Genomic DNA, 23624 nt, shown 5'->3' on the forward strand with positions numbered 1-23624 from the left:
TTTATAAAATAGGAATAACATTTTCCTTACCTCTCCGGATTGTTATGAGGATAAAATCTTTGATATTTAACATATATGAAGCACTTTGCAAACCTTAAAACATTAGATAATGTTGCTGTCATTACTATTATGATCTCTTCCACATGATAACCCTTCAAATATTTGGTAAGAGCTACTGTGCTCTTTCTTCTCACCTACTCCACCAAGTCTTCCTTATATAGCATGATCCTAATATAGCCTGTCATGTTTTACTATTAATTCATTTAATTTGGAATCCACTACAACCCCCATGTCTTTTTCACAAAAAAAGTATTTGCACTCTCCCCATTCATTCATATATAGTTGAACGGTTTAGCCTATATGTAGGACTTTCCACTTGTTCCCATTAACTATAAGTTGTTAAGAAATAGATTTTGACTCAATACAAATAAATTTTCATAACAATTAGGATTTTGCCAACGTAGAATATAATGTCTTGTTGGTAGGGAAAGAGGGAGAAGAAATAAGTTACCAAGCAGTGGATATATAAGCAATAGATGGATGGCTACCTATCCTAATGATAATAGGTAGAATTCTATCTCAGGTATGGGTTGGACAGAATGACCTCTGAGTCACTGGAGAATTTGCAATTCCAAATTCCTATTATTTCCTCACCCAGAACAAGAGGAAACTTATTTTATGCGATGATTGATCTGTGATTGATTTCCAAGATCTTAGATGTGCCTCCCATAGAAAATAACAGAAAAATCTACTTGTTTCCATCTGCTGTATTTCTCATTGATCATGATTCAATTTTAGTTGTTTTCTTTTTTTTCAAATCTGGAGTTAGATTTTGGCAGGTGGTAAATCTATACAAGATTAAAAGGATATGAACAAGCCCTTCATCACGGCTATAGATTGCGGCATGAAGTTGATCTTCCAAATACAATAACTTTTCACTTATGGCTTCACATTTTTCTCCCAGTTCTAGAGAAATAATGCAAGATTCCTGTCAAAACAAGAAAAGAGAAAGGTCACTTATTCATTATTTATTGCACTGGGGGAAACACCTACTGAAAATGTTTCATTGTCTGGTATGTTATGGGAGACTTTCTAATATAACCAACTTTTCTACCTCATCTGGATCTTATATTCAGTCAGTTAGTCTCTCAATAAACATCTATTAAGGGCCTATTATGTTCTAGGTTAAGTGCTGAATATACCAAAACAGGTAAAATAGGTCCTTGCTTTCAAAGAATTCACAGTGTAATGGGGAAGACAACATATAAACAACTATGTATAAATAAGCTATATATAGGATAAATTGATGATAATCAATAGGGGAAGGCACTAGAATTAATAAATTCATTGAATGTCAGAACTAAATAGAAAGTTAGAGATCATCTAGTCTTAAACACATATTCTTTTTCATAGTCTTGATATTCTTGTTCAGGTATTTTTTCCATATGTATTTCAATATTTTACCAAATTCTTTGAAGTAACCTGTTAGTATTTTGATGTGGCATTTTATGAAATCTGTAAGTTAGTTTGTGAAGTTTTTGATATTTTTAATATTTTGGAGGGAGGACAAAGAGGATTAAATGAGGGTCACACAACTAATGTCAAATGTCTGAGGCTGGACCTGAACTCAGGTCCTCCAGAATCCAGGGTCAGTGCTTTATCCACTGCACTACCTAGCTGCCCCCAATAAATATTCTTGACCTAAACCCATTCAGGGTATATTCCTCCATTTCTTCAGTTCTTCTTTCATTTCTGTCAAATTTTGAAAGTGGCTTTGTATAGGTCTCCTGTATGTCTTGATAAGTTAATTTCTAAGTAATTGCCTTAGTTCACCATTTTCATAAAGGACATTTCTCTTAGTGACTGTTTAGGTGTATTGTTGATTGTGGCATATAGAAATGTAGATGCTTTTGTGCATTTGTGTCTCATTTTCCATTTGGTGACATGATCAGACCCATGCTTTAAGACTATCACATTGGATGTTCTGTGGAGTATGGACTGAAAGGAGCAGAGGGTGAGAGATGAAGCAGGGAGACTAATTAGAAAGCTATTACAAATGTGGCTCTAGCTGAGAAGTGATGGAGTCCTGAAGCAGAGTGGTGGTTATGTGAGAGGAAAAAAGGGAATGACTTGCAGTAGATATTGTGGAAGGAGAACTGACAAGACTTGATGACTGATCAGACATGTGGGGTAAGAGTGAAAAGTTGAGGATGATTCCAAGATGCAAATCCATGATTAGAAGGATGGTGGTAACCATGTGAGGGATAGGGAAGCTTGGAAGAAGGATAGATTTTAGGTAAAATATAGTTTTTCTTTGGATATACTGCGTTTGACATGTCTTTGGGGCATCCAATACAGAATGTCCTATAGACAGTTGATGATGAAGGACTGGAGCTCAAGAGAAAATAGATTATAGGTCTGGGAGTCATCTTCAGAGCGAGATGATAATTAAATCCATGGGAGCACATGAGGTCACCAAGACAAAGTATATAGAGAGAAGAGAACCTTGGACAGAACCTTGAAACATACAGTTAGGGAGAGTAAGATAGGATAATGAGACAGCAACAGAGATTGAGGAACAGTTTGACAGGTAGTAGAAAAAGTAAAAGAGAACAGTATCACAAACACAGAGAGAGGAAAATACATAGGAGCTGATACTATTCAGCAGTAAAATGCTGCAGAGAGGTCAAAAGGATGAAGAGTGAGGAAAGGACATGATATTTGGCATTTCAAAGACCATTGCTAACTAGAAATAATTTCGTATCAGTGTTGAAGTTGGAATAAAGTTTGCAAGGGGTTGGGAACTGAGGGAGAAGAGAGTGAATTGGGACAATGAAAATAGATTTTTCCAGGAATTTGGCTACAAATGGGAGAAGAGATAGAATAATAGTTTGAATGAATAGTAGAGTATAATGAGGAATTTTTTAAGGATGGGAGAGACCTGTGTGTATTTACAGGTAGCAGGTAAGGAACCAGTAGATAGGAAGAGATGAAAATTAAGGAGGAAGAAGGGGAATAGGGTGAAGGGTACATGTAGGATGGTTAACCTTAGTGAGGAGAAGCACCACTTCCTCATTAAAAGCTGAAATAAACAATGAAAGAGTTGTGGATAACACTAAGGGCTTGATATATAGGGTAGCAGAGAAGAGAGAACTTGTGATAAATAACCCCTATTTTCTCAATAAACTATGAGGTAAGGTGTTCTACTGAGAGAGAAGGATGTACAAAGGCTTAAAGAGAGATGAAAGTTGAGAAAAGCCTCTGAGAGACATCTAATAGAAAACCAATTAGAGACATGTAGAAGGATTGCCTTGTTGAAGTGAGGACCCAGCTGAAATCCAGTAACATAAACTTGTAGTCAACCAAGTTAGCATAGTTGTGTAATTTCTGCTGCAATACATGAGTAACATCAAAAGAAATGGATTGTTGGAGGAATTCAAGTTGGAACTATGATTTGGCAAGTAAGAAATGGTAATAGGACAAAGGGAAGAGGCATTTGAGAGTAAAGTGGAACAATGAACTGGTTAACCATAGGGACAAGATTTGGGAGGAAGGAAAATGAAGCTAGGGATAATAGCCTGGGAAGGGGAGAAGGACTGGAGTTTCTAGTGGGGGCATAGAATTAATTTGGAAGAAGGAGAATATAGGAAGAAATGGAATAATAACCGACTATGGCCAAGATAAATCTCATCATTATTGATTATGGAAGTAGAACAATTGTGTGTGATTGTGAAATCAAAACGAATGTGGCCATATCTCTGTCTGTCTGTCATTAAGTGAAGGAGTAGGACCTAGGAGCTGAGGAACCTGAGAGAAGAGTGACAAGGGCTTGAAGTAGGGTAGTGGCCACCTGAGTAGAAGAAGATAGGTGCAAGAAATGTCATAGAAGTAGGCAGCTAGATGGAGCAGCAGATAGAGTGGAGTTTAAATGCTAGGTATTAAGTAGAATTGAAAAGTCTTGACAACTAATTGGATAATTGGGCTGAGGGGGAATGAAAGGACACTAGAAAGTTAAGTAGGAGTCAGACATGAAAGCTTAAAAAAAAGCTCTGCTGAGGATTTTGCATTTTATCCTAAAGGTAACAAAGAGTCACTAAAGATTTTTAATCAAAGGCCTGAGGATGGACAGGAGGAAGAGTAAATGACTCAGAAATAGTAAATCTGGGAGACTAGAAGGTTGGTGATGACCTTGACAGAAACAGGGGAGCTGAAGAGGCAAAGTCAATGAGTTCTGTTTTGGAAATGTTGAGTTTGAGATGCCACTTAGACATTCAAATGGAGATGTCCAGCAAGCATTTGGTAATGTGGTACATGAGTTCAAAATAGAGAGCAGGACTGGATTTGGGAGCCATCGAAGGAAAGATAATAATTCTGCCTAGTTTTGCTGAAACACAAACATAATATTCCATCTCTGTTTTTGTGCCTTTTCACTGGTTATCCCCAATGTAAGGTATGTGCTCCCTCTTCAAATACACCTCTTGGAAACCCTAGTTCCCTTCAAAATTCTGCTGAAAAACCATCTGTTTCATGAGGCATTTCCTGTTGCCTCTGCTCACCTCCAGTCTCTAAGGCCTCCCATTGATATTACCTTGTATTTTACTTTGCATATACTTACCTTTATATATATGTCATCTCTCCCAAATCCCTTCTCCTCTAATTTTATATTAACATGTAAGATTCTTAGGGACAGGAACTGATGTTGTTTCTCTGTGGCCTTGATGTTTATCACAGTGCCTGGCACACAATAGGTACTTAATATATGCTAAATGAATTTGATTGATAATGTACAAACAGTTCCAAGGGCCAAGCCATGTGCTTTGTTTCCACTGGCCAAGGCATATGATTTAAAAAGAGGTATTTTTAATCACAAATTTATAATTATGCCTTGATATAACATCAAACCTATAGCTTCAACATGCCAAATTCTACTTTCCAATGTGTCTGGTAACTTTTTAGGTACCTCCAAGGTCAAGAATAATCTCTTGGGGCAGCTAGGTAGCACAGTGGATAGAACACTGGCCCTAGATTCAGGAGGACCTGAGTTCAAATCCGACCTCAGACACTTAACACTTATTATCTGTGTGACTCTGGGCAAGTCACTTAACCCCAATTGCCTCACCAAAAAAAAAAAAAAAAAGAATAATCTCTTGACTAGATGATAGAAAGAAACTCAGCAAGGATAACAAAATGCATTCAACACTGCCCAATACCCAAACTTGTTTTAATAATAATAATATTACTTAGTCCTTAAACAGGTAAATATTCTCTTTGAAGGAATTTTGGGCAGATTAGCAATAGCATGATAGAAAATATCTGAGCAATTTGGTTACTGAAGTCCTGTGCTAGGAATAAAAGAGCCATGTGTTAAGATATTCAATAATAATGAGGGAGAAAGAAATAGATCATCTTATTGATTAAGAAAGCATTTGTCTACAAACTTATGAAAGATGACTGAACAAATTGATAATCCAATTGCTAAAATTTTTTTAATACACTTGTTATATACCTAAATATTTTTGAAAGAGTAGAAGGATCAGGGGACAAACATTTATACAGAGCTTATTATGTATCAGGCATATTGCAATTATTCTCTCTTTGGACCCTTACAACAATTCTGTGAGGTAGGTGCCATTATTGTTTTCCTCAATTTAAATCTGAAGAAACTAACACTAAGGTTCAGTGATTTGCCCAGGTTATAAAACTAGCCATTGTCTTTTTTGTTTTGTTTGGTTTTGTTTTGTTTTTGTTTGTTTTTTGGCAGGGCAAGGGGGGGTTAAGTGACTTGCCCATGGTCACACAGCTAGTAAGTGTCAAGTGTCTGAGGCTGCATTTGAACTCAGGTACTACTGAATCCAGGGCCAGTGCTTTATCCACTGTGCCACCAAGCTGCCCCCTAGACATTGTCTAAAGATGGATTTGAACTTTAATGTTTCTGACTTTAGGTTCAATGCACTATCCACTGAGCCACCTAACTAAAGTCAGTAAACAATATGATTCTAATGAGTTCCCAAGAGAATGAAAGCATTTCAAAGTGAACAAGTTACAAAAATCTAAACCAAACAAATAAAAAAGAAATACTAAACCATCTATATTTTTTGCTCAAAGGAGCCTCATATAAATTAGAATTACTTCATGAAAACTCCAAACCAGTTTCAAATGCCAGTTTCCCAAGACCCTTACTACTTATTTGAGGGAAAAAATTATTTACATGGAACCATAAGTTTAAGCTTGTATTTACTTCCCCATCCTAGTTCACATACCAAAATAAACATATACATTGACTCTTAAGGGTAGTTTGCTTTGATGGGTAAAAGCTACATATGTGTGAATACATACATACATAAATATACACATACATGTATATACATATATATAATTATTTTTCTTTCATTTTCCCACTAAGCTCCATAAAAGTAGTCTGCACTTTTTAGTCAAGAATATGGGAGAATGAAATTTTCAAATGGAACTAGGTTCTTTATATACCCGCTAAAAAGAAAAGAACCATACCATAGTACAGAAAAATGGCTAAAACATCTCCAGAAAAAAATAAAAATCAACTCATTAAAATTAGCGTAATGACAATACAATTTTTAAAGACTACAGAAAGCAACTGAATTAAATACACAACACAGATAGAAAAAGAAACAATGTGAGATTATCCTATGAGATACCTTCAAATGGATAAAGTATGACAAACTTCTCTTTTTAACTTCTGAAGTCCTTTATATCTTGGCTCCATACTATCTTTAAAGTCTCAGTGCACATTACTCTCTCTCACACTTTGTGGTACAGCCAAACCAAGCCAATTTCTTCCACCAACATGGCATACTAACTTCCATTTCTGTGCCCTTGCACTTACTGTTCCTCATTCTTGGACTGCATTTCCACGTCACTTCTACCTCACAGAATCCCTTTCTCTTCAAGATGTAACGTAGCTCACGTAACACCTTTTTTACATGAAGCCTTTCCTGATCCCTGCCATTGTTAGGGCCTTCCCTCCCAGATTAATTTCTATTGAATTACTTTGTATTTATGTCTATTTTTCTCTCTAAATATATTTTGCATATATGTATATATCTGCTTGTTGTCTCTTCCATCAAATGTAAGGTCCTTGAGAGTAAGGATTGTATCATTCTTCATATTTATATTCCGAGTTCAGGTACTCAGCAAATATCTAAGAAATGCTTGTTTCTTGATTAACAAATCAAATATTTAAATTGATTAACAAATCAAATATTTAAATAAATTAGTAAATAATTAGCACTAGTAAGAAAATCACAAGACCAACTTCAAAAACAGAAAACTTCAAGAAAGTAAAAAGGAATGCATGAGAAAGTCAAATTAAAAATGCTAAAAGAAAAAAACAAAGATGGAGAGGAAACAGTAACAACATGTCCAATATGGGGAATATAATGGAAAACCTTAAAAAATCCCATAGGAATAATCAATAATCAGCTTATTACAATATTATAGATACCAAAGAACAACTTAAGAAAATGGCGATATGAAAAAAATATTGAATTATCCAAAGAATTATATAACACACATCATCAAGTAATAGACAAGAAAATGGGTCAAGACAAATCTCAGGATTACTGACTTCCCAGAAAATTTAGGAAAACAAAATAACCTGGACATGATATTAGAGGCAGGCAATCTTTAGAGAACTTGGCAGAATTAGCAAGGTGAATCTTTGATATACAAATAGAATCCACAGGATTCTCAATATGGAAGAAGACCGGATTGTAATGACAAAGGGAAAATAATTCAAATTTCTAAGAAATACAAATTATTTAGCAAGGACCAGTAAACAAGATTATGGCAGACTTTTTGAGCAAGACAAAGGCTCATTAAAGAAATTTAAGTACCACTTATGCAAAATTAAGATGCACACAGGGTAGCTAGGTGGTGCAGTAGATAAAGCACCAGCCCTGGATTTAGGAGGACCTGAGTTCAAATCTGGCCTCAGACACTTGACACTTACTAGCTGTGCAACCTTGGGCAAGTCACTTAACCCTCATTGCCTCCCCCCAATATTAAATAAATAAAATTAAAATGTGCATACCCTGAATCAAGAATTATCTACCCAGTAAAAACTCAGTATGATGTTTTAATGAAGGAGATACATCATAGGATCATAGTTTTGTAGACTAGAGAGATCTTAGAGACAATTCAGTCTAATATGCTGTTATCTTACAGATGAGGAAACAAGCCCAGGGAAGTTAAGTGACTTGCCCAAGGTCACATAGGTAGGAATTTTCAGAGCTAGGATTAGAACTCATGTCTTCTGACTAAAGAGCCAGTGTTCTTTCTATTCAACCATGGACTCTGAAAGGCAATTAGACTGAAAACTTTGTGGAACAGTATATGCACTAAGTTAGAGGCCTTCCCAATAAGATCAGGAGTGAAACATGGATATCCATTATCACTTCTATTATTTAATATTGTACTAGAAATGTTAGCTTTAGGGGCAGCAAGATGGCACAATGGATAGAGCACCGGCCCTGGAGTCAGGGATACCTGAGTTCAAATCTGGCCTCAGACACTTAACACTTACTAGCCATGTGACCCTGGGCAAGTCACTTAATGGTCAAGCCTCCTAGCCACAAAGATAAATAACAATGTTAATAATTTTAATAATGTGAAGAAGAAGAGGAGGAAGAGGAAGAAAAGGAAGAGGAAAAGGACAAAGAAGAGGAAGAAGAAGAAGGGCTAAACAATCTGTGGTATATGACTGTAATGGGGTATTATTGTGCTATATGAAATGACAAGCAGGATGACTTCAGAAAAACCTATAAAGACTTATATGAACTGATGCATAGTGAAGTGAACAGAACCTGAAAAACATTGTATACAGTAACAGAAATATTGTTTGATGAAGAATCATGAATGACTTAGCTACATCATATGAAGAGGTGCAAAAAAGGTATTACAATAGAGGGAAAGAAGGGAGGGGTGAACATTGTTTTAACCTTATTCTCACTAGATTTGATTCAAAGAGGGAATAACATATGTTCATTTGGATAAAGAAAGTTAGCTTATTCTTTAGGAAAGTAAAAGGGTTAGGGGAAAACGGGGGTACTGATAGAAGGGAGGGCAGATTGGGGGAGGTAGGGGTAAGAAGCAAAATGTTGGTGAGGAGGAATAGGGTGAAAGAAGGGGGGAAAGTACAAAGGGAGTAAATAGAATGGAGAGGAATAGACAGTAATAATAACTGTGAGTGTGAATGGGATGAACACGGCCATAAAACTGAAGCAAATAGCAGAGCGGGTTAAAAACTAGAATCCTACAATATACTGTTTACAAGAAATATATTTGAAGCAGATAAATACACACAGAGCAAAGGTAAAAGGTTGGAGCAGAACATATTATGCTTCAGCTGAAGTCAAAAAAGGAGGGGTAGCAATTCTTATCTCAGACAAAGCAAAAGCAAAAATAGATCTAATTAAAAGAGAGAAGGAAGGAAACTACATCTTGCTAAAAGGTACTATAGATAATAAAGTAATATCAATACTAAACATGTATGTGCCAAATGGTATAGCATCCAAATTCTTAGAGGAGAAGTTAAATGAATTACAAGAGGAAATAGACAGCAAAACTATACTAGTGGGGGATCTGAATCTTCCCCTCTCAGAATTAAATAAATCTAGCCAAAAAATAAATAAAAAGTTTAAGAGGTGAATAGAATGTTAGAAAAGTTAGATATTATAGATGTCTGGAGAAAATTGAATGGGGATAGAAAGGAATATAGCTTTTTCCCAGCAGTACATGGCACATATTCAACAACTGACCATGTATTAGGGCACAAAAACCTCATAGTCAAATATAGAAAGGCAGAAATAGTAAATGCATCCTTCTCAGATTATGATGCAATAAAAATTACATGTAATGGGGCAGCTAGGTGGCACAATGGATAGAGCACTGGCCCTGGAGTCAGGAGGACCTGAGTTCAAATCCAGCCTCAGACACTTAACACTTACTAGGTGTGACCCTGGGCAAGTCACTTAACCCCAATTGCCTCACCAAAAAAAAAAAATTACATGTAATAAAGAGCCATGAAAAGGTAGACTGAAAATCAATTGGAAACTAAATTATTTCATTCTAAAGAAAGAATGGGGCACACAACAAATCAGAAACAATCAATAACTTCATCCAAGAGAATGACAATCATGAGACAACATTCCAAAATCTATGGGATGCAGCCAAAGCAGTGCTTAGGGGAAATTTTATATCTCTAAATGCTTACATCAATAAAAAAGAGAAAGATGAGATCAATGAATTGGGCATTCAACTAAAAAAGCTAGAAAAAGAACAATTTAACATCCCCAACTAAATACTAAATTAGAAATCCTGAAAATTAAAGGAGAAATTAACAAAATTGGAAGTGAGAAAACTATAGAATTAATCAATAAAACAAAGAGATGGTTTTATGAAAAAAAAAACAATAGATAAACCATTGGTTAATTTGATTTAAAAAAAAAAGAAAGAAGAAAAACAAATTACCAGTATAAACAATGAAAGGGGTGATTTTACCACCAATGAACTGGAAATTAAAGCAATAATTAGGAATTATTTTGCCCAACTGTATGCCAATAAATTTGACAATCTAAATGAAATGGATAAATATTTACAAAAATACAAACTGCCCAGGTTAACTGAAGAGGAAATAAAATCCTTAAATAAGCCAATATTAGAGAAAGAAATTGAACAAGCCATTAATGAACTCCCTAAGAAAAAAATCTCTGGAGCCAGATGGGTTTAGTAGTGAATTCTACCAAACATTTAAAAAGCAATTAATTCCAATACTATACAAATTATTTGGGAAGATAGGTGAAGAAGGAGTTCTACCAAATTCCTTTTATGACACAAATATGGTGTTGATACAAAAACCAGGCAGAGCCAAAACAGAGAAAGAAAATTATAGACCAATTTCCCTAATGAATATTGATGCTAAAATCCTAAACAAAATATTAGCAAGGAGATTACATCAAGTGATCACCAGGATAATACACTATGACCAGGTGGGATTTATACCAGGCATGCAGGGCTGGTTCAACATTAGGAAAACTATTAACATAATCAACCACATCAATAAGAAAACTAACCCGAATCATATGATTATCTCAATAGATGCAGAGAAAGCTTTTGACAAAATACAGCACCCATTCCTGATAAAAACACTAGAGAGCTTGGGTGTAACGATTGGAATGACGACACCTGCTGGAGACTTACTGTGGAGGAGTTCTGCCCATGAAGCGAAGGTCTTTGAGGGCAAGACCAGGAGTCTTTTCTTTGGCGTCAGGAAGTGACCCGGACTAGTGGGAGGAGGAAGGAAGAGACTGGCGCTCAATCTCGCTCTCTTTCCTTTGGACTCTGGTAGAGAGCGGAGCTAGAAATGTGCTCTCCCTTTAATAGATAGGAATCTAGGCCTTTCTCTCTCTTTACCAAATTCTTATTCTCCTTAATAAATGCTTAAAAGTCTAACTCTTGCTAAAGCTTATAATTTATTGGCGACCACTCATTAGATATTTTAGACAGTTTAGCTAGAATTTTAGCCCTTAACAGATGGCTGACCACAAAGAGGAAAGCTGAACCTCACTTCTGATCTTTCGGTTGGGTAAGAAATTTCCCCTACCCTAACCCTTTAAATCTTAAGTACTGCTGAATTGCCTGGTGTTTTCTCTTTAAATTTTTTCAAATGGACCTTTTAAACTCCCTAATTACCCTATTTTTTATTTTAGTCTGTTTAACCAGACAAATGGGGGATAAGATCATGTTAATGCTTTGTTTTTGTGGATTTTCTATTTTTCTTTTTATTTTTGTTAGAAGAGCCAGCAACTTACTCACACAAGGAAATATCTCCCCCTCTCCCAACCATGCTTTTTCTGAGAAACCTGAAGAGATTCCTGCAGCTTTTCCCAGTTCCAACACTAATTGTTGCTCTAATTTTGCATGCCTGGAGGCAAAGACCCACCCTCTAGAAGCTTTTAATCCCCTAGCACCTGGAGGCAAAGTGGGGGAAGAGGAATCCAGGCCTGAGTTAAAAATCAAGTCTGATTCAAATTGCGCTGGTCCCTCCCCTCCTCTCCAGACCCCACCCTCTACTCCTCCCATGGCCAAGCCCATTGCTTCCCCTGCCTGGGAAGTCCAGAGATCTGATGCACATGCTCAACTTTGTTTAACTACATTTGCAGCTTCAGGCTCAGCCCTTCCCCAGCCTGGCTGTGCTTCTGAGACAACCTTAGAAAGCCCTTTAAATTCCAGATATGCTCGTTTTGTTCATAATTTTGCTAACCTGCTTTTGTCTTTAATTAGTAATCTTATAAAGCATTTGTATGGTGAAAAGACTGACAGACAATATAGAGGGGTTAAAGAAGAAAAACTTAAGCTGAATAAGAATGACAATCATCAACATAGTTCAAGACTCCACTTCTTTTGCCATGGAAGGGTATATATTTCACAGAAATGTAGCAGTAAGCAGCAAGGTATTGATATGAGTATTGGGGATTTTAGATATCAGAATCAAAAGTGTTCTGAATTCACTCAGAGTAATAGTATCAGTTCAGAGGTTACATAGGATTTCTATGCTATTACATATGCATTTTGAAATTAATGGTATGGGTTTATTTTCATAGAGATTTTCATGCTTTTGAGATTGTGTCTTATACTTAGTTTTTAAAACAAGGAGAATATTTGTAAAAGCTTTTTATAGTCATGTGATCAAGTTTATATTTTATAATACTCTTATTAATATTAGGTTCATATTCATTTAGATTTCCCTAGTTTGAATTTCATTGTCTTTTATTGTTCCATGTGTATTTTTCTCTATTTATTCATCTCTAATTTTGAAACATTGCAAGATGGTTTTGATTTCATAATACAATGTTAATTCTAGGAGTATTGTGCTCCCATATTCTGAGTTGTTTGTTTTTGTTATTTTTTCTCAACTGATTATTTGATCAAACTCTTTGAAGCATTTCCCTGGCAAATTGGTTGCCATGGCAAGTGTAAAGAAGTATTATTTTTGATAAGCATATTCCAAAAAAAAAAAAGAGGGGAACATTTGTAAAAGTTTTCTTTTAAAAAAAAAAGTTTTCTTTGAGATTCTGTTGTGCTTTAACTTGTATTTAAATATGTTCTGATTTTTCACAAAAGTAATTGTATACTAAGTAAAAAAAAAGGGGTATTATTTGAAATTGTTGCATAATTATATATTGTCTTCTGAGTCAAGATGTATTCACATTTTTTGCAATCATTTATTATCCTCAATTTTTAAATCCATATGAAACTTGGATTATGGGAACTTATCATTTAAGACATTAATTGCCTTTATTCTGAGTTATCAGATGCCAGTTGGCCAAGATGCCATCCAATCACAAAATGAGGAATACATGTAAGAGCAGACACTGAACTGTCACATGAGGGGAGACATGCATGAAGTCAAGGTATGGCCGAGGGAACGGCTTTTGACAAATGTTGAGGTTGGATTCTCTTGGTTTAATATTTTATTTTATTTTTCCCCACAATATTTTACAGATGGCAGGAAGCATTGATCCCACCCATCTCACTTCTACACCTGGCTTCTATGCTCCCTCCTATATGCCTGATGTCATGGACCATCTCAATCCCATGCATCTGATTAAGTCTGACTCAGTTTCCTCCAATATGTTCGGTGGCATGGACATATATTCCATCCACCTATTTTAAGCCTGGCATACTACATTGGCAGTATATATTGCTCAAGTGTGGGAATGCTCATATCCCATCATTTCTCTGTTCTTTTATGGTAACCCCCATAATTATCTCAGGTGTCATGATAAATAACAGTGTTGAATTTGGCCTTGACACCTGTTACCAATTATATTAGATTTTTTAATTTCTCATAATGGCATGAGGATAATTAGGCAGATGATGCAAAAAGTGATGAAACAGATAAAAATTATTTTTAATAATTAATATTGCAGCAATTGTCTTCTCAATTACCCTCCATAAGGGGGACTATAGTAATATTATAATTTTAAAGAATGTTTCAATTTTTGTTTTATTATATGTTTCATGTGTAACAACCAAGATTCTGAATACCGTTAGACATGTTTTTGAGAACTTTCATTGTTTGATTTGATTATTGACAAAACTATTTTAAAGTCGTGTTAAGCCCAATTTTGTAGGAAATGTTCCTGGCTGATTACCAGCATCCACACATCAACCCCTGAAAAGACTTCCATTCCATGACTACACCTAGAGGACATCTGAGAAAAGACTTTCAGAGACTTTAAATGAACAGTTTTGATTTGTTGTTTTTGTTGGTTTTTTTTTCTCTTTCTGTTATAATATACACCATCTGTAACATGTATTCTCTGCAGAGGCCCTCCCTTTGCAAGACCAATGTCAAAGTGTCGGTTTATGAGGACAAAAAAAAATCGCCCCTCTGGACAAAACTTTCCTCTCTTCCTTTTCTATATTGTTGTTCACATATTGTTAGTTAGCATAGGTTATTATATTCTGTTATTTTTGACTGTTTCATCAAGGAAACGTACTGTTTCTTGAGGAAACAAAGCGGGGAACTGTAACGATTGGAATGACGACACCTGCTGGAGACTTGCTGTGGAGGAGTTCTGCCCATGAAGCGAAGGTCTTTGAGGGCAAGACCAGGAGTCTTTTCTTTGGCGTCAGGAAGTGACCCGGACTAGTGGGAGGAGGAAGGAAGAGACTGGCGCTCAATCTCGCTCTCTTTCCTTTGGACTCTGGTAGAGAGCGGAGCTAGAAATGTGCTCTCCCTTTAATAGATAGGAATCTAGGCCTTTCTCTCTCTTTACCAAATTCTTATTCTCCTTAATAAATGCTTAAAAGTCTAACTCTTGCTAAAGCTTATAATTTATTGGTGACCACTCATTAGATATTTTAGACAGTTTAGCTAGAATTTTAGCCCTTAACATGGGAATTAGTGGAGCTTTCCTTAAAATAATAAGCAGTATCTACCTAAAACCATCAGCAAGCATTATATGTAATGGAGATAAATTAGAGGCCTTCCCAATAAGATCAGGGGTGAAACAGGGATGTCCATTATCACTTCTATTATTTAATATTGTACTAGAAATTTTAGCTTTAGGGGCAGCAAGATGGCACAATGGATAGAGCACCGGCCCTGGAGTCAGGGATACCTGAGTTCAAATCTGGCCTCAGACACTTAACACTTACTAGCCATGTGACCCTGGGCAAGTCACTTAACCCCAATTGCCTCACTAAAAAAAAAATGTTAGCTTTAGCAATCAGAGAAGAAAAAGGAATTAAAGGAGTTAGAATAGGCAAGGAGGAAACAAAACTATTACTCTTTACAGATGATATGATGGTATACTTAGAGAATCTTAGAGAATCAACTCAAAAATTACTTGAAATAATTAACAACTTTAGCAAAGTAGAAGGATATAAAATAAATCAACATAAATCATCAGCATTTCTATACATGACCAACAAAGTCCAGCAGCAAGAGATAGAAAGAAAAATTCCATTTATAGTAATGGTAGACAATATAAAATACTTGGGAATCTACTTGCCAAGACAAACCCAGGAACTCTATGAACATAATTACAAAACACTTCACACAAATCAAATCAGATCTAAATAATTGGAAAAATATCAATTGCTCATGGATAGGCTGAGCTAATATAATAAAAATGGCAATTCTACCTAAATTAATTTACATATTCAGTGCCATACTCATCAGACTACCTGAAAATTATTTTATACAGCTAGAAAAAATAACAAAATTCAACTGGAAAAATAAAAGGTCAAGAATATCAAGGGAACTAATGAAAAAAATGCACAGGAAGGTGGGCTAGCTGTACCAAATCTGAAGCTTTACAATAAAGCAGCAATCATCAATACTATTTGGTACTGGCTAAGAAATAGAGTGGAGGATCAATGAAATAGGTTAGGCACAGGAGACACAGTAGTAAATGACATTAGTAATGTACTGTTTGATAAACTCAAAGACTCCAGCTTCTGGGATAGGAACTCAGTATTTGACAAAAACTGCTGGGACAACTGGAAGAGAGCATGGCAGAAACTAGGCATAAACTAACATCTTACACCTTATACTAAAATAAGGTCAAAATGGGTACAAGATTTAGACATAAAGGGTGATACCATAGATAAATTAGTAGAGGAAGGAGTAGTTTACCTCTCATATCTATGGAAAGGAAAACAATTTATGTCCAAACAAGAGATAGAGAATATTATGAAATGCAAAATGGATGATTTTGATTACATTTAATTAAAAAGGTTTTGTGCAAACAGAAGCAATGCATCCAAAATTAGAAGGGAGGCAGAAAGCTGTGAAACAATTTTTATAGCCAGTATTTCTGATAAAGGCCTCATTTCTAAAATATGTCTGGAACTAAATCAAATTTATAAGAATCCAAGTCATTCCCCAATTGAGAAATGGTCAAAGGATATGAACAGGCAGTTTTCTGATGAAGAAATCAAAGCTATCTATTGCCATATGAAAAAAGCTCTAAATCACTATTGATTAGAGAGATGCAAATTAAAACAGCTCTGAGGTACCACCTGACACCTATCAGATTGGCTAAATGACAAAAAAGGAAAATCATAAATGTTGGAGAAGTTGTGGAAAAATTGGACCACTAATGCATTGTTGGTGGAGCTGTGAACTGATCCAACCATTCTGGAGAGCAGTTTGGAACTATGCCCAAAGGGCTATAGAGCTATGCATACTCTTTGACCCAGCAGTAGCACTATTAGGTCTTTTTCCCAAAAAGATCATAAAAAAGGGAAAAGGACCAACATGTACAAAAATATTTATAGCTGCTCTTTTTGTGGTGGCAAGGAATTGGAAATTGAGGGGTTGCCCATCAATTGGGGAATGGCTGAACAAGTTGTGGTATATGAATGTAATGGAATACTATTGTGCTATAACAAATGATAAGCAGGCTGATTTCAGAGAACCCTGGAAAGACTTGCATGAATTGAAGATGAGTGAGATGACCAGAACCAGGAGAATATTGTACACAGTATCAACAACATTGTGTGTTGATCAGCTGTGATAGACTTGATTCTTCTCAGCAATACAATTGTCCAAGATAGTTCCAAAGGACTCATGATGAAAAATGCTTTCCAAATCCAGGGGTCAGAGAAGTTATATAGGACAAGGTCAAGTACTATGCTATGTGATGCTAATTTTGGGGTAAGTCAGGAGACTATAAACCAAGCTAAGTGGCTCAGTAGGTAGGGCACCAGGCCTGGAGTTAGGAAGACCTGAGTTCAAATCTGGCCTCAGAAACTCACTAGGTGTATGACCTTGGGCAAGTCATTTAATCTTGTTTGCCTCAATTTCTCATCTGTAAAATGAACTGGAGAAGGAAATGGCAAATCACCCTTGTATTTTTGCCAACAAAACCACAAATGGGTAATGAAGAGTCAGAAATGACTGAACAAGAACAACAACAGGAAGTCAGGACAGAGGTGAGGAGGGAGAACATTTTCCACATGGGAGACAGGAGATGGAGCATTTTTTTATCCATATAAATATTTTATTATTTCCAGTTACATTTAGAGATAGTTTTCAAAAAATGTTAATAAGTTGAGGGTTTACTTAAGACTAATATCACAACATCCTTTGGTATTCCAGGAAGCATCACCAAGGCTAGCCTAGTAAAGGTCTAAACTATCAAGCATGTCTCAGAACTTCACTCAATAGTCCCTTGGTAAAACAGGAAGCCAGGACTGAGCAAGTCTGTGCACTTGTAATAGGAATCTAATAACCATTATGAAGATGCTCCCCCAAATACAAATATACATACACACAAATACAGACATTAATGCTCTTTGCTTGTTTTAAGAGAAAATATGATTAGCATAATATGTCCAAGAACATAGCCATTGGTACTGTAGATATAAAAATGGAAGAGGTTTTGTATTTAGTCAAGTAATTATCTTCTTGTTGCTCTCTCTGGGGCAAGGTGAGCCTTGTACCTCCAAAGTCTTCTATCTAGGGCAATTTCTTCCTCTTATCAAGGAGAGGAGTTTGGGCTTGGTTTATAGTCTCCTGACTTACCCCAAATTAGCATCACATAGCATAGTACTTGACCTTGTCCTATATAACTTCTCTGAGACTCAGTTTCCTCATCTATAAAATGAAGGATTAGAACTTATGACCTATAAAGTCCCTTCCAACTTAGGGGAAGCTAGGTGGAGGGGCAGCTAGTTGGTACAGTGGATAAAGCACCAGCCCTAGATTCAGGAGGACTTGACTTCAAATCCAGCCTCAGACACTTGACACTTACTAGTTGTGTGACCCTGGGCAAGTCACTTAACCCTCATTGCCCCCCCAAAAAAGTCCTTCCAACTCCAGATCTGTGATCTAGTGCTCCTTCTCCCAGATCACCAAGAGATCTTCTGATCTCCCTCTTCACCGCTTGTTCGCCATAGATTTTGATGTTGTTGTTGTCTTACCCAATTTGTGAGTGCATTAAATAACTCAATAAATACCTTTACATTCATATATTCAGTTAGACCTCTTCCAGAGGTGGAATGGTTGTAGTGGCTAGGCACTATCTTAGGCACTGAGGTTGCAAAACAGTATCTGCCCTCAGAAAATTTAAAGTCTACTAAAATACTAGAAACAACCAAAAGCTTCACATACTGAAACAAAAATGGATTTTTTTTAGTAATGATGGGATATATTGCTTAAGGTCCAGGAAGGTTTCACTTTAGCAATGGTTAAAGAGGTTTTTGGAATGGGGAAGAGAAATTATTTGTGCAGTTAAGGTGATATTAAATATCTGTATTCTTTCTAAATTCAAACTAAATGATATTCTACTGTCTTTTTCCTGGTGTCCCTTTCTTTCCAGTTTGGGGTGATATGAGGAAAAGTGACTGGGAAAGTATACTTAGATAACTCAGTAGGGAAGGGGTTCTCATTTCTTTTAAGCACTGGAATTTCATTTTCTTTGACAGAATCACTAGACTAATATACCATTGGAATACCATAGACATTATACTTGGAAAAATCTCATATGCTGCTGTTCTTGATCAGAAAAGTCTCATATGCTGTTGTTCTTGATCAGATGGAAAGATGTACCATATCTATACTACTATAAACCAAAGTCTCAAAGAAAATTTTGACCCACTAATCTAGAAACACTGCCCAAAAAAGAAAATTAAGTGAGTCTGGCATGACTTCTTTTTGAAAAAGACATGTTGGCTCCTAATGATCACCAAAATCTTCAATGCCACATTTAAGCAATCATAAAAGATTTCCAAGGAATATGGGATAATCTATGGTTTTCAAGATAAGGGAACCCCAGCATAACATAACCAGAAACATGATGGTCCAGCTTCTAATTTGCCAGGATAAAGGAAAGTGTAATCCAAGTGACACCACATATCAAAGAATCCCAGTCAGCATCACTACAGGCTATAATCAGCTACAAAAATTAAATAAGGGGCAGCTAGGTGGCACAGTGGATAGAGCACCAGCCCTGGATTCAGAAGGACCTGAGTTCAAATCTGGCCTCAGACACTTAACACTTACTAGCTGTGTGACTTTGGGCAAGTCACTTAACCCCAATTGCCTCACCCCCTCAAAATAATAATAATAATAATAAATTAAATAAAAGAAAAATAATGGAACACAACATATAGAAAGGCAAAGGAAAATGGCTTGTACCCAATAAATATTTATTCAGAAAAGTTGAACATGATTGTTCAGGAAGATAATCATTTCTTACCAGCACTGATTGTTTCTAAGTATTCCTCCTGAGAAAGGAATGCTTAGAAACAGTTATATGCATTCTGATTGAGAAAATCAGGACAGAAATGTCTTTAAGAGATATATTTCTTGACAAAAACTTTAAAGGGGTAAACAGGAATGAATAACTTAAAGGGGCCAAGTGTTCTGAAAGGGAAAGAAGAGATTTTTGTCCTTTTGGACAAACTACCTTGTCTGAACTACCTTGAAAGGTGTGGAAACAAAGATAGACCAGTTATGGGGTTGAGTGCTCAAGAAACAAAAAAAGTGAAAGGAGAGGGATACCATAGAAAAGATGAAGGGAGGAACTTACTCTTTCTCAGAATTATGGCACAGCAGGAGAATATTATTCAAGCTTAGAGGTGGAAGTGGTGGACCAGGGATCTAATAAATCTCACTCTTTTTTTTTTTCCTATACAGAACAAGCTAATGTTTAAAATAAATAAATAACCATTTTAGCATATTTCCACAAATAAAAGTCTAGCTCTTTGACCTTGAATTAAACCACTAATATTTTAAAATGTCAAAGTAAAAAAATAATAATGATACCTGACATTTACATAGCATTTTGAAGTTTGCAAAGAGTTTTACATACATTGTATATGCAAAATACTTTACATATTTTTACATGTTACATTTGAGTCCCACAACCACTCTGTGATACAGCTACCACAAGTATTATTACTCCCATTTCACAGATGAGGAAACTGAGACTAAGCTTCTGAAAGTCTTTAAGCTAATGTATCAGATTCAGGATTTGACACCACTGTCCAAGACTGTCCCAGGAGCTACATCCTGAAGTATGAGATGTAAACCTTTTAGATGGCTGGAATGGGTACTGCTTTCTAAAAGCAGCTCATCTTAAGTGAGGGCTTAGCCAGCAGACAGATTTCTAGCTCTTGAAACTCACTCTTTATTCTACTAACAGCTATCCAAAATTATTTTTTAATTAATTAACATATTTATTTATAATTTTGGGTTCCAATTTTTATCCCTCTTCCCCTCCCTCCCCTTCCCCCTCCCTGAGGTGGCAAATAATCAGATATGGATTATACATGTATGATTATATGAAACATTACCATATTTGTCATTTTGTACAAGAAAATTTGATCAAAAGAAAAAATGCAAGAAAGTAAAAAAATAGCATGCTTCAGACTTTTCCATCAATATCAGTTCTTTCTTTGGAGGTGGAGAATATGTTTCATCAATAGTCCTTTGGGATTGTCTTAGATCATTGTATTGTTTGTTTTTTGGTGAGGCAATTGGGGTTAAAGGACTTGCCCAGGGTCACACAACTAGTAGATCATTGTATTATTGAGAATAGTCAAGTCCTTCAAAGTTCTTTATCAAACAATATTGCTGTCTCTGTGTACAGTGTTCTTTTGGTTCTGCTCACTTTACAGTACATCATTTCATACAAGTCTTTCCAGGCCTTTCTGAAGTCATCCTGCTTGTCATTTCTAATAGCACAATAATATTTCATCACCATTATATACCACAGCTTGTTCAGACATTCCCCCATTGATGGGCATTCCTTTGATTTCCATTTCTTAGCTACTACAAAAAGAACTGCTATAAATATTTTTGTACAAATAGCTATCCACAATTATGACCCTATATGTTAACCCAGTTCTCCTAAGCCCCTTGTTTTCTGGACTCTTTACTTCTCTGCATTTGATGTTTGTTGGGCCTCACTGCTCCTTTTCTACTTCAAAGATGCAATATGGCATAATAAAGATATTGAGGGAGTTAGCATCATAGTAATATGGGTTCAAATGCTGAATCTGAATCTTATTGTATGTTTATTTTTTTATATTTATTTCTCTTGTGAAATATTTCCTAATTACATTTTGATCTGGTTTAGGCCACACTTGGAGTGTTGCAAGACAAATATTTGTTGCGTTTGATATTAGATCTTCACCCAATGTTATAGGAGCCGATTCATTAAGAAAGGACAGAGGAGCTTCCAATTCTTAGTCATGTGACACTTTCGAACCCTGTGGGTGTCTTTAAAAATATGTTGTTGATTTTCCTCTAGTCACTGATTTCCTATTTCTGGGCCTCTTGAAAGTGAATAAAAAAGATGGCTGGTTTTGTTCATTTGTGAATGTGAATGAAACTCAATGGGGAGGTCTTGATAAGAATTGGATGTGAAAAGGCAAATTATTTTGTATTTTTTAAGACTAACATTACAGCAAATTGAAACAATTCTGAGGTATCACCTCATGCCTATAAGATTAGCTAATATGACAGAAAAATAAAATGATAAGTGCTTAGGGGATATGTTAAAATCAGGTACTAATGCACAGAGTTATGAACTGATCCAACCATTCTCAAGAGCAATTTGGAACTATGCCCAAACGACCATAAAACTGTACATACCCTTAGACCCAGCAATATCACTATTAAGTCCTGTATCCTAAAAAGATAAAAACCAAGGAGAAGGGACATATTTTTACAAGGGTATTTATAGCAACTTTTTTGTGGTGGCTAAGAAAAGGAAATTGAGGGGATGTCTATTAATTGGTGAATGACTTAATAAGTTGTGGTGTATCATTTAATGGAATATTATTGTGTGTAAAATGATGATTTAGGATGATTTCAGAAAAACTTGAAAAGACATACATGAGGGGCAGCGAGATGGCACAATGGATAAAGCACTGGCCCTGGATTCAGGAGGACCTGAGTTCAAATCTGGCCTCAGACACTTGATACTTACTAGCTGTGTGACCCTGGGCAAGTCACTTAACCCTCATTGCCTCGCCAAAACAAAACAAAACAAATTTTTTTTAAAAAGACATACATAAACTGATGCAGAGTGAATTGAGCAGAACCAAGAGAATATTGTACACAATAACAGCAATATTGTACAATGAACAACTATTAATAACAGCTATTCTCAGCAATATGATGATCTCAGACAATCCCAAAAGTCTCATGATGAAAAATGCTATCCTCCTCCAGAGAAAGAACTGATGAAGTCTAGATATAGACTGAAACATTCTCTCTCTCTCTCTCTCTCTCTCTCTCTCTCTCACACACACACACACACACACACACACACACATGTACACATTCAAATTTTCTTTTTCTTTTACAAAATGAGTAATATAGAAATATGTTCTACATAATTTCACATGTATAACCTATATCAGATTACTTATTGTCTCAGGTGGGGGGTGAAGGTAAAGAGGGAGAGAACTTGGAAGACAATATTTAAACAAAAGAATGTTAAAAATTATTTTTACATGTAATTGAGAAATTTTTTTTAAAAAGACTAACATCACATAGAAATCAGTGAACTTTGTGGTTGACAAGAAAGCTAAACCCCAGATATTTTGTTGCTGTAGAGTATACATAATTAAGGCAGAAGTTTAGAACAAAAGATCTAAGATAGTGGCTACTGGCCCCACCAGCCTCCTTTTCCCCTTTTGTTTTTGGCTATATTGACTTCTGGGGTTACTGAGAGTTTTATGGTATGGGATGAGGGGATAAAACCTTAGCCTTATCTAATGCCTTTGTTTTGTTTGGATAGAATCTCCAAAATGATTTCAGGGGTGTCAGATTGACAATAAGAGATTTGAGAGAGACTAAAAATAAGTTTTATGCCCAAGTGAGACTAATAGAAAAGGTCATACATTGAATTCAAGAAGTAATGGGAGAAAAGCAGAAAAAGGAACCTATTTTTAAAAACCCTTCCTTAAGGCATTTGATGGAATTTCTAGGTACCTGACTGGCAATGACTGGAATAAGCCCTGGGTTATAAACTGGAACTAGGAGGACTAAGTGAGTTTAAACCTCCCCTTTTTAAAGGGACATCTTAACCTGTAACTATACCCCCCAATAGTAGGTCATA

The 23624-nt window shown here is 35.9% G+C and overlaps 1 protein-coding gene across 1 annotated transcript in view; it reads right to left on the minus strand.

Moving 5' to 3' along the window:
- The window catches only part of DISC1 (DISC1 scaffold protein), a 531299-nt gene that overhangs the window by 20737 nt on the left and 486938 nt on the right, over positions 1 to 23624 (minus strand). The window contains 1 exon segment of the mRNA XM_043999680.1: positions 871 to 988. Coding sequence (XP_043855615.1) covers positions 871 to 988 — 118 coding nt within the window.

Source organism: Dromiciops gliroides, chromosome 4, assembly GCF_019393635.1.
Source record: "Dromiciops gliroides isolate mDroGli1 chromosome 4, mDroGli1.pri, whole genome shotgun sequence".
Taxonomy (NCBI): domain Eukaryota; kingdom Metazoa; phylum Chordata; class Mammalia; order Microbiotheria; family Microbiotheriidae; genus Dromiciops; species Dromiciops gliroides.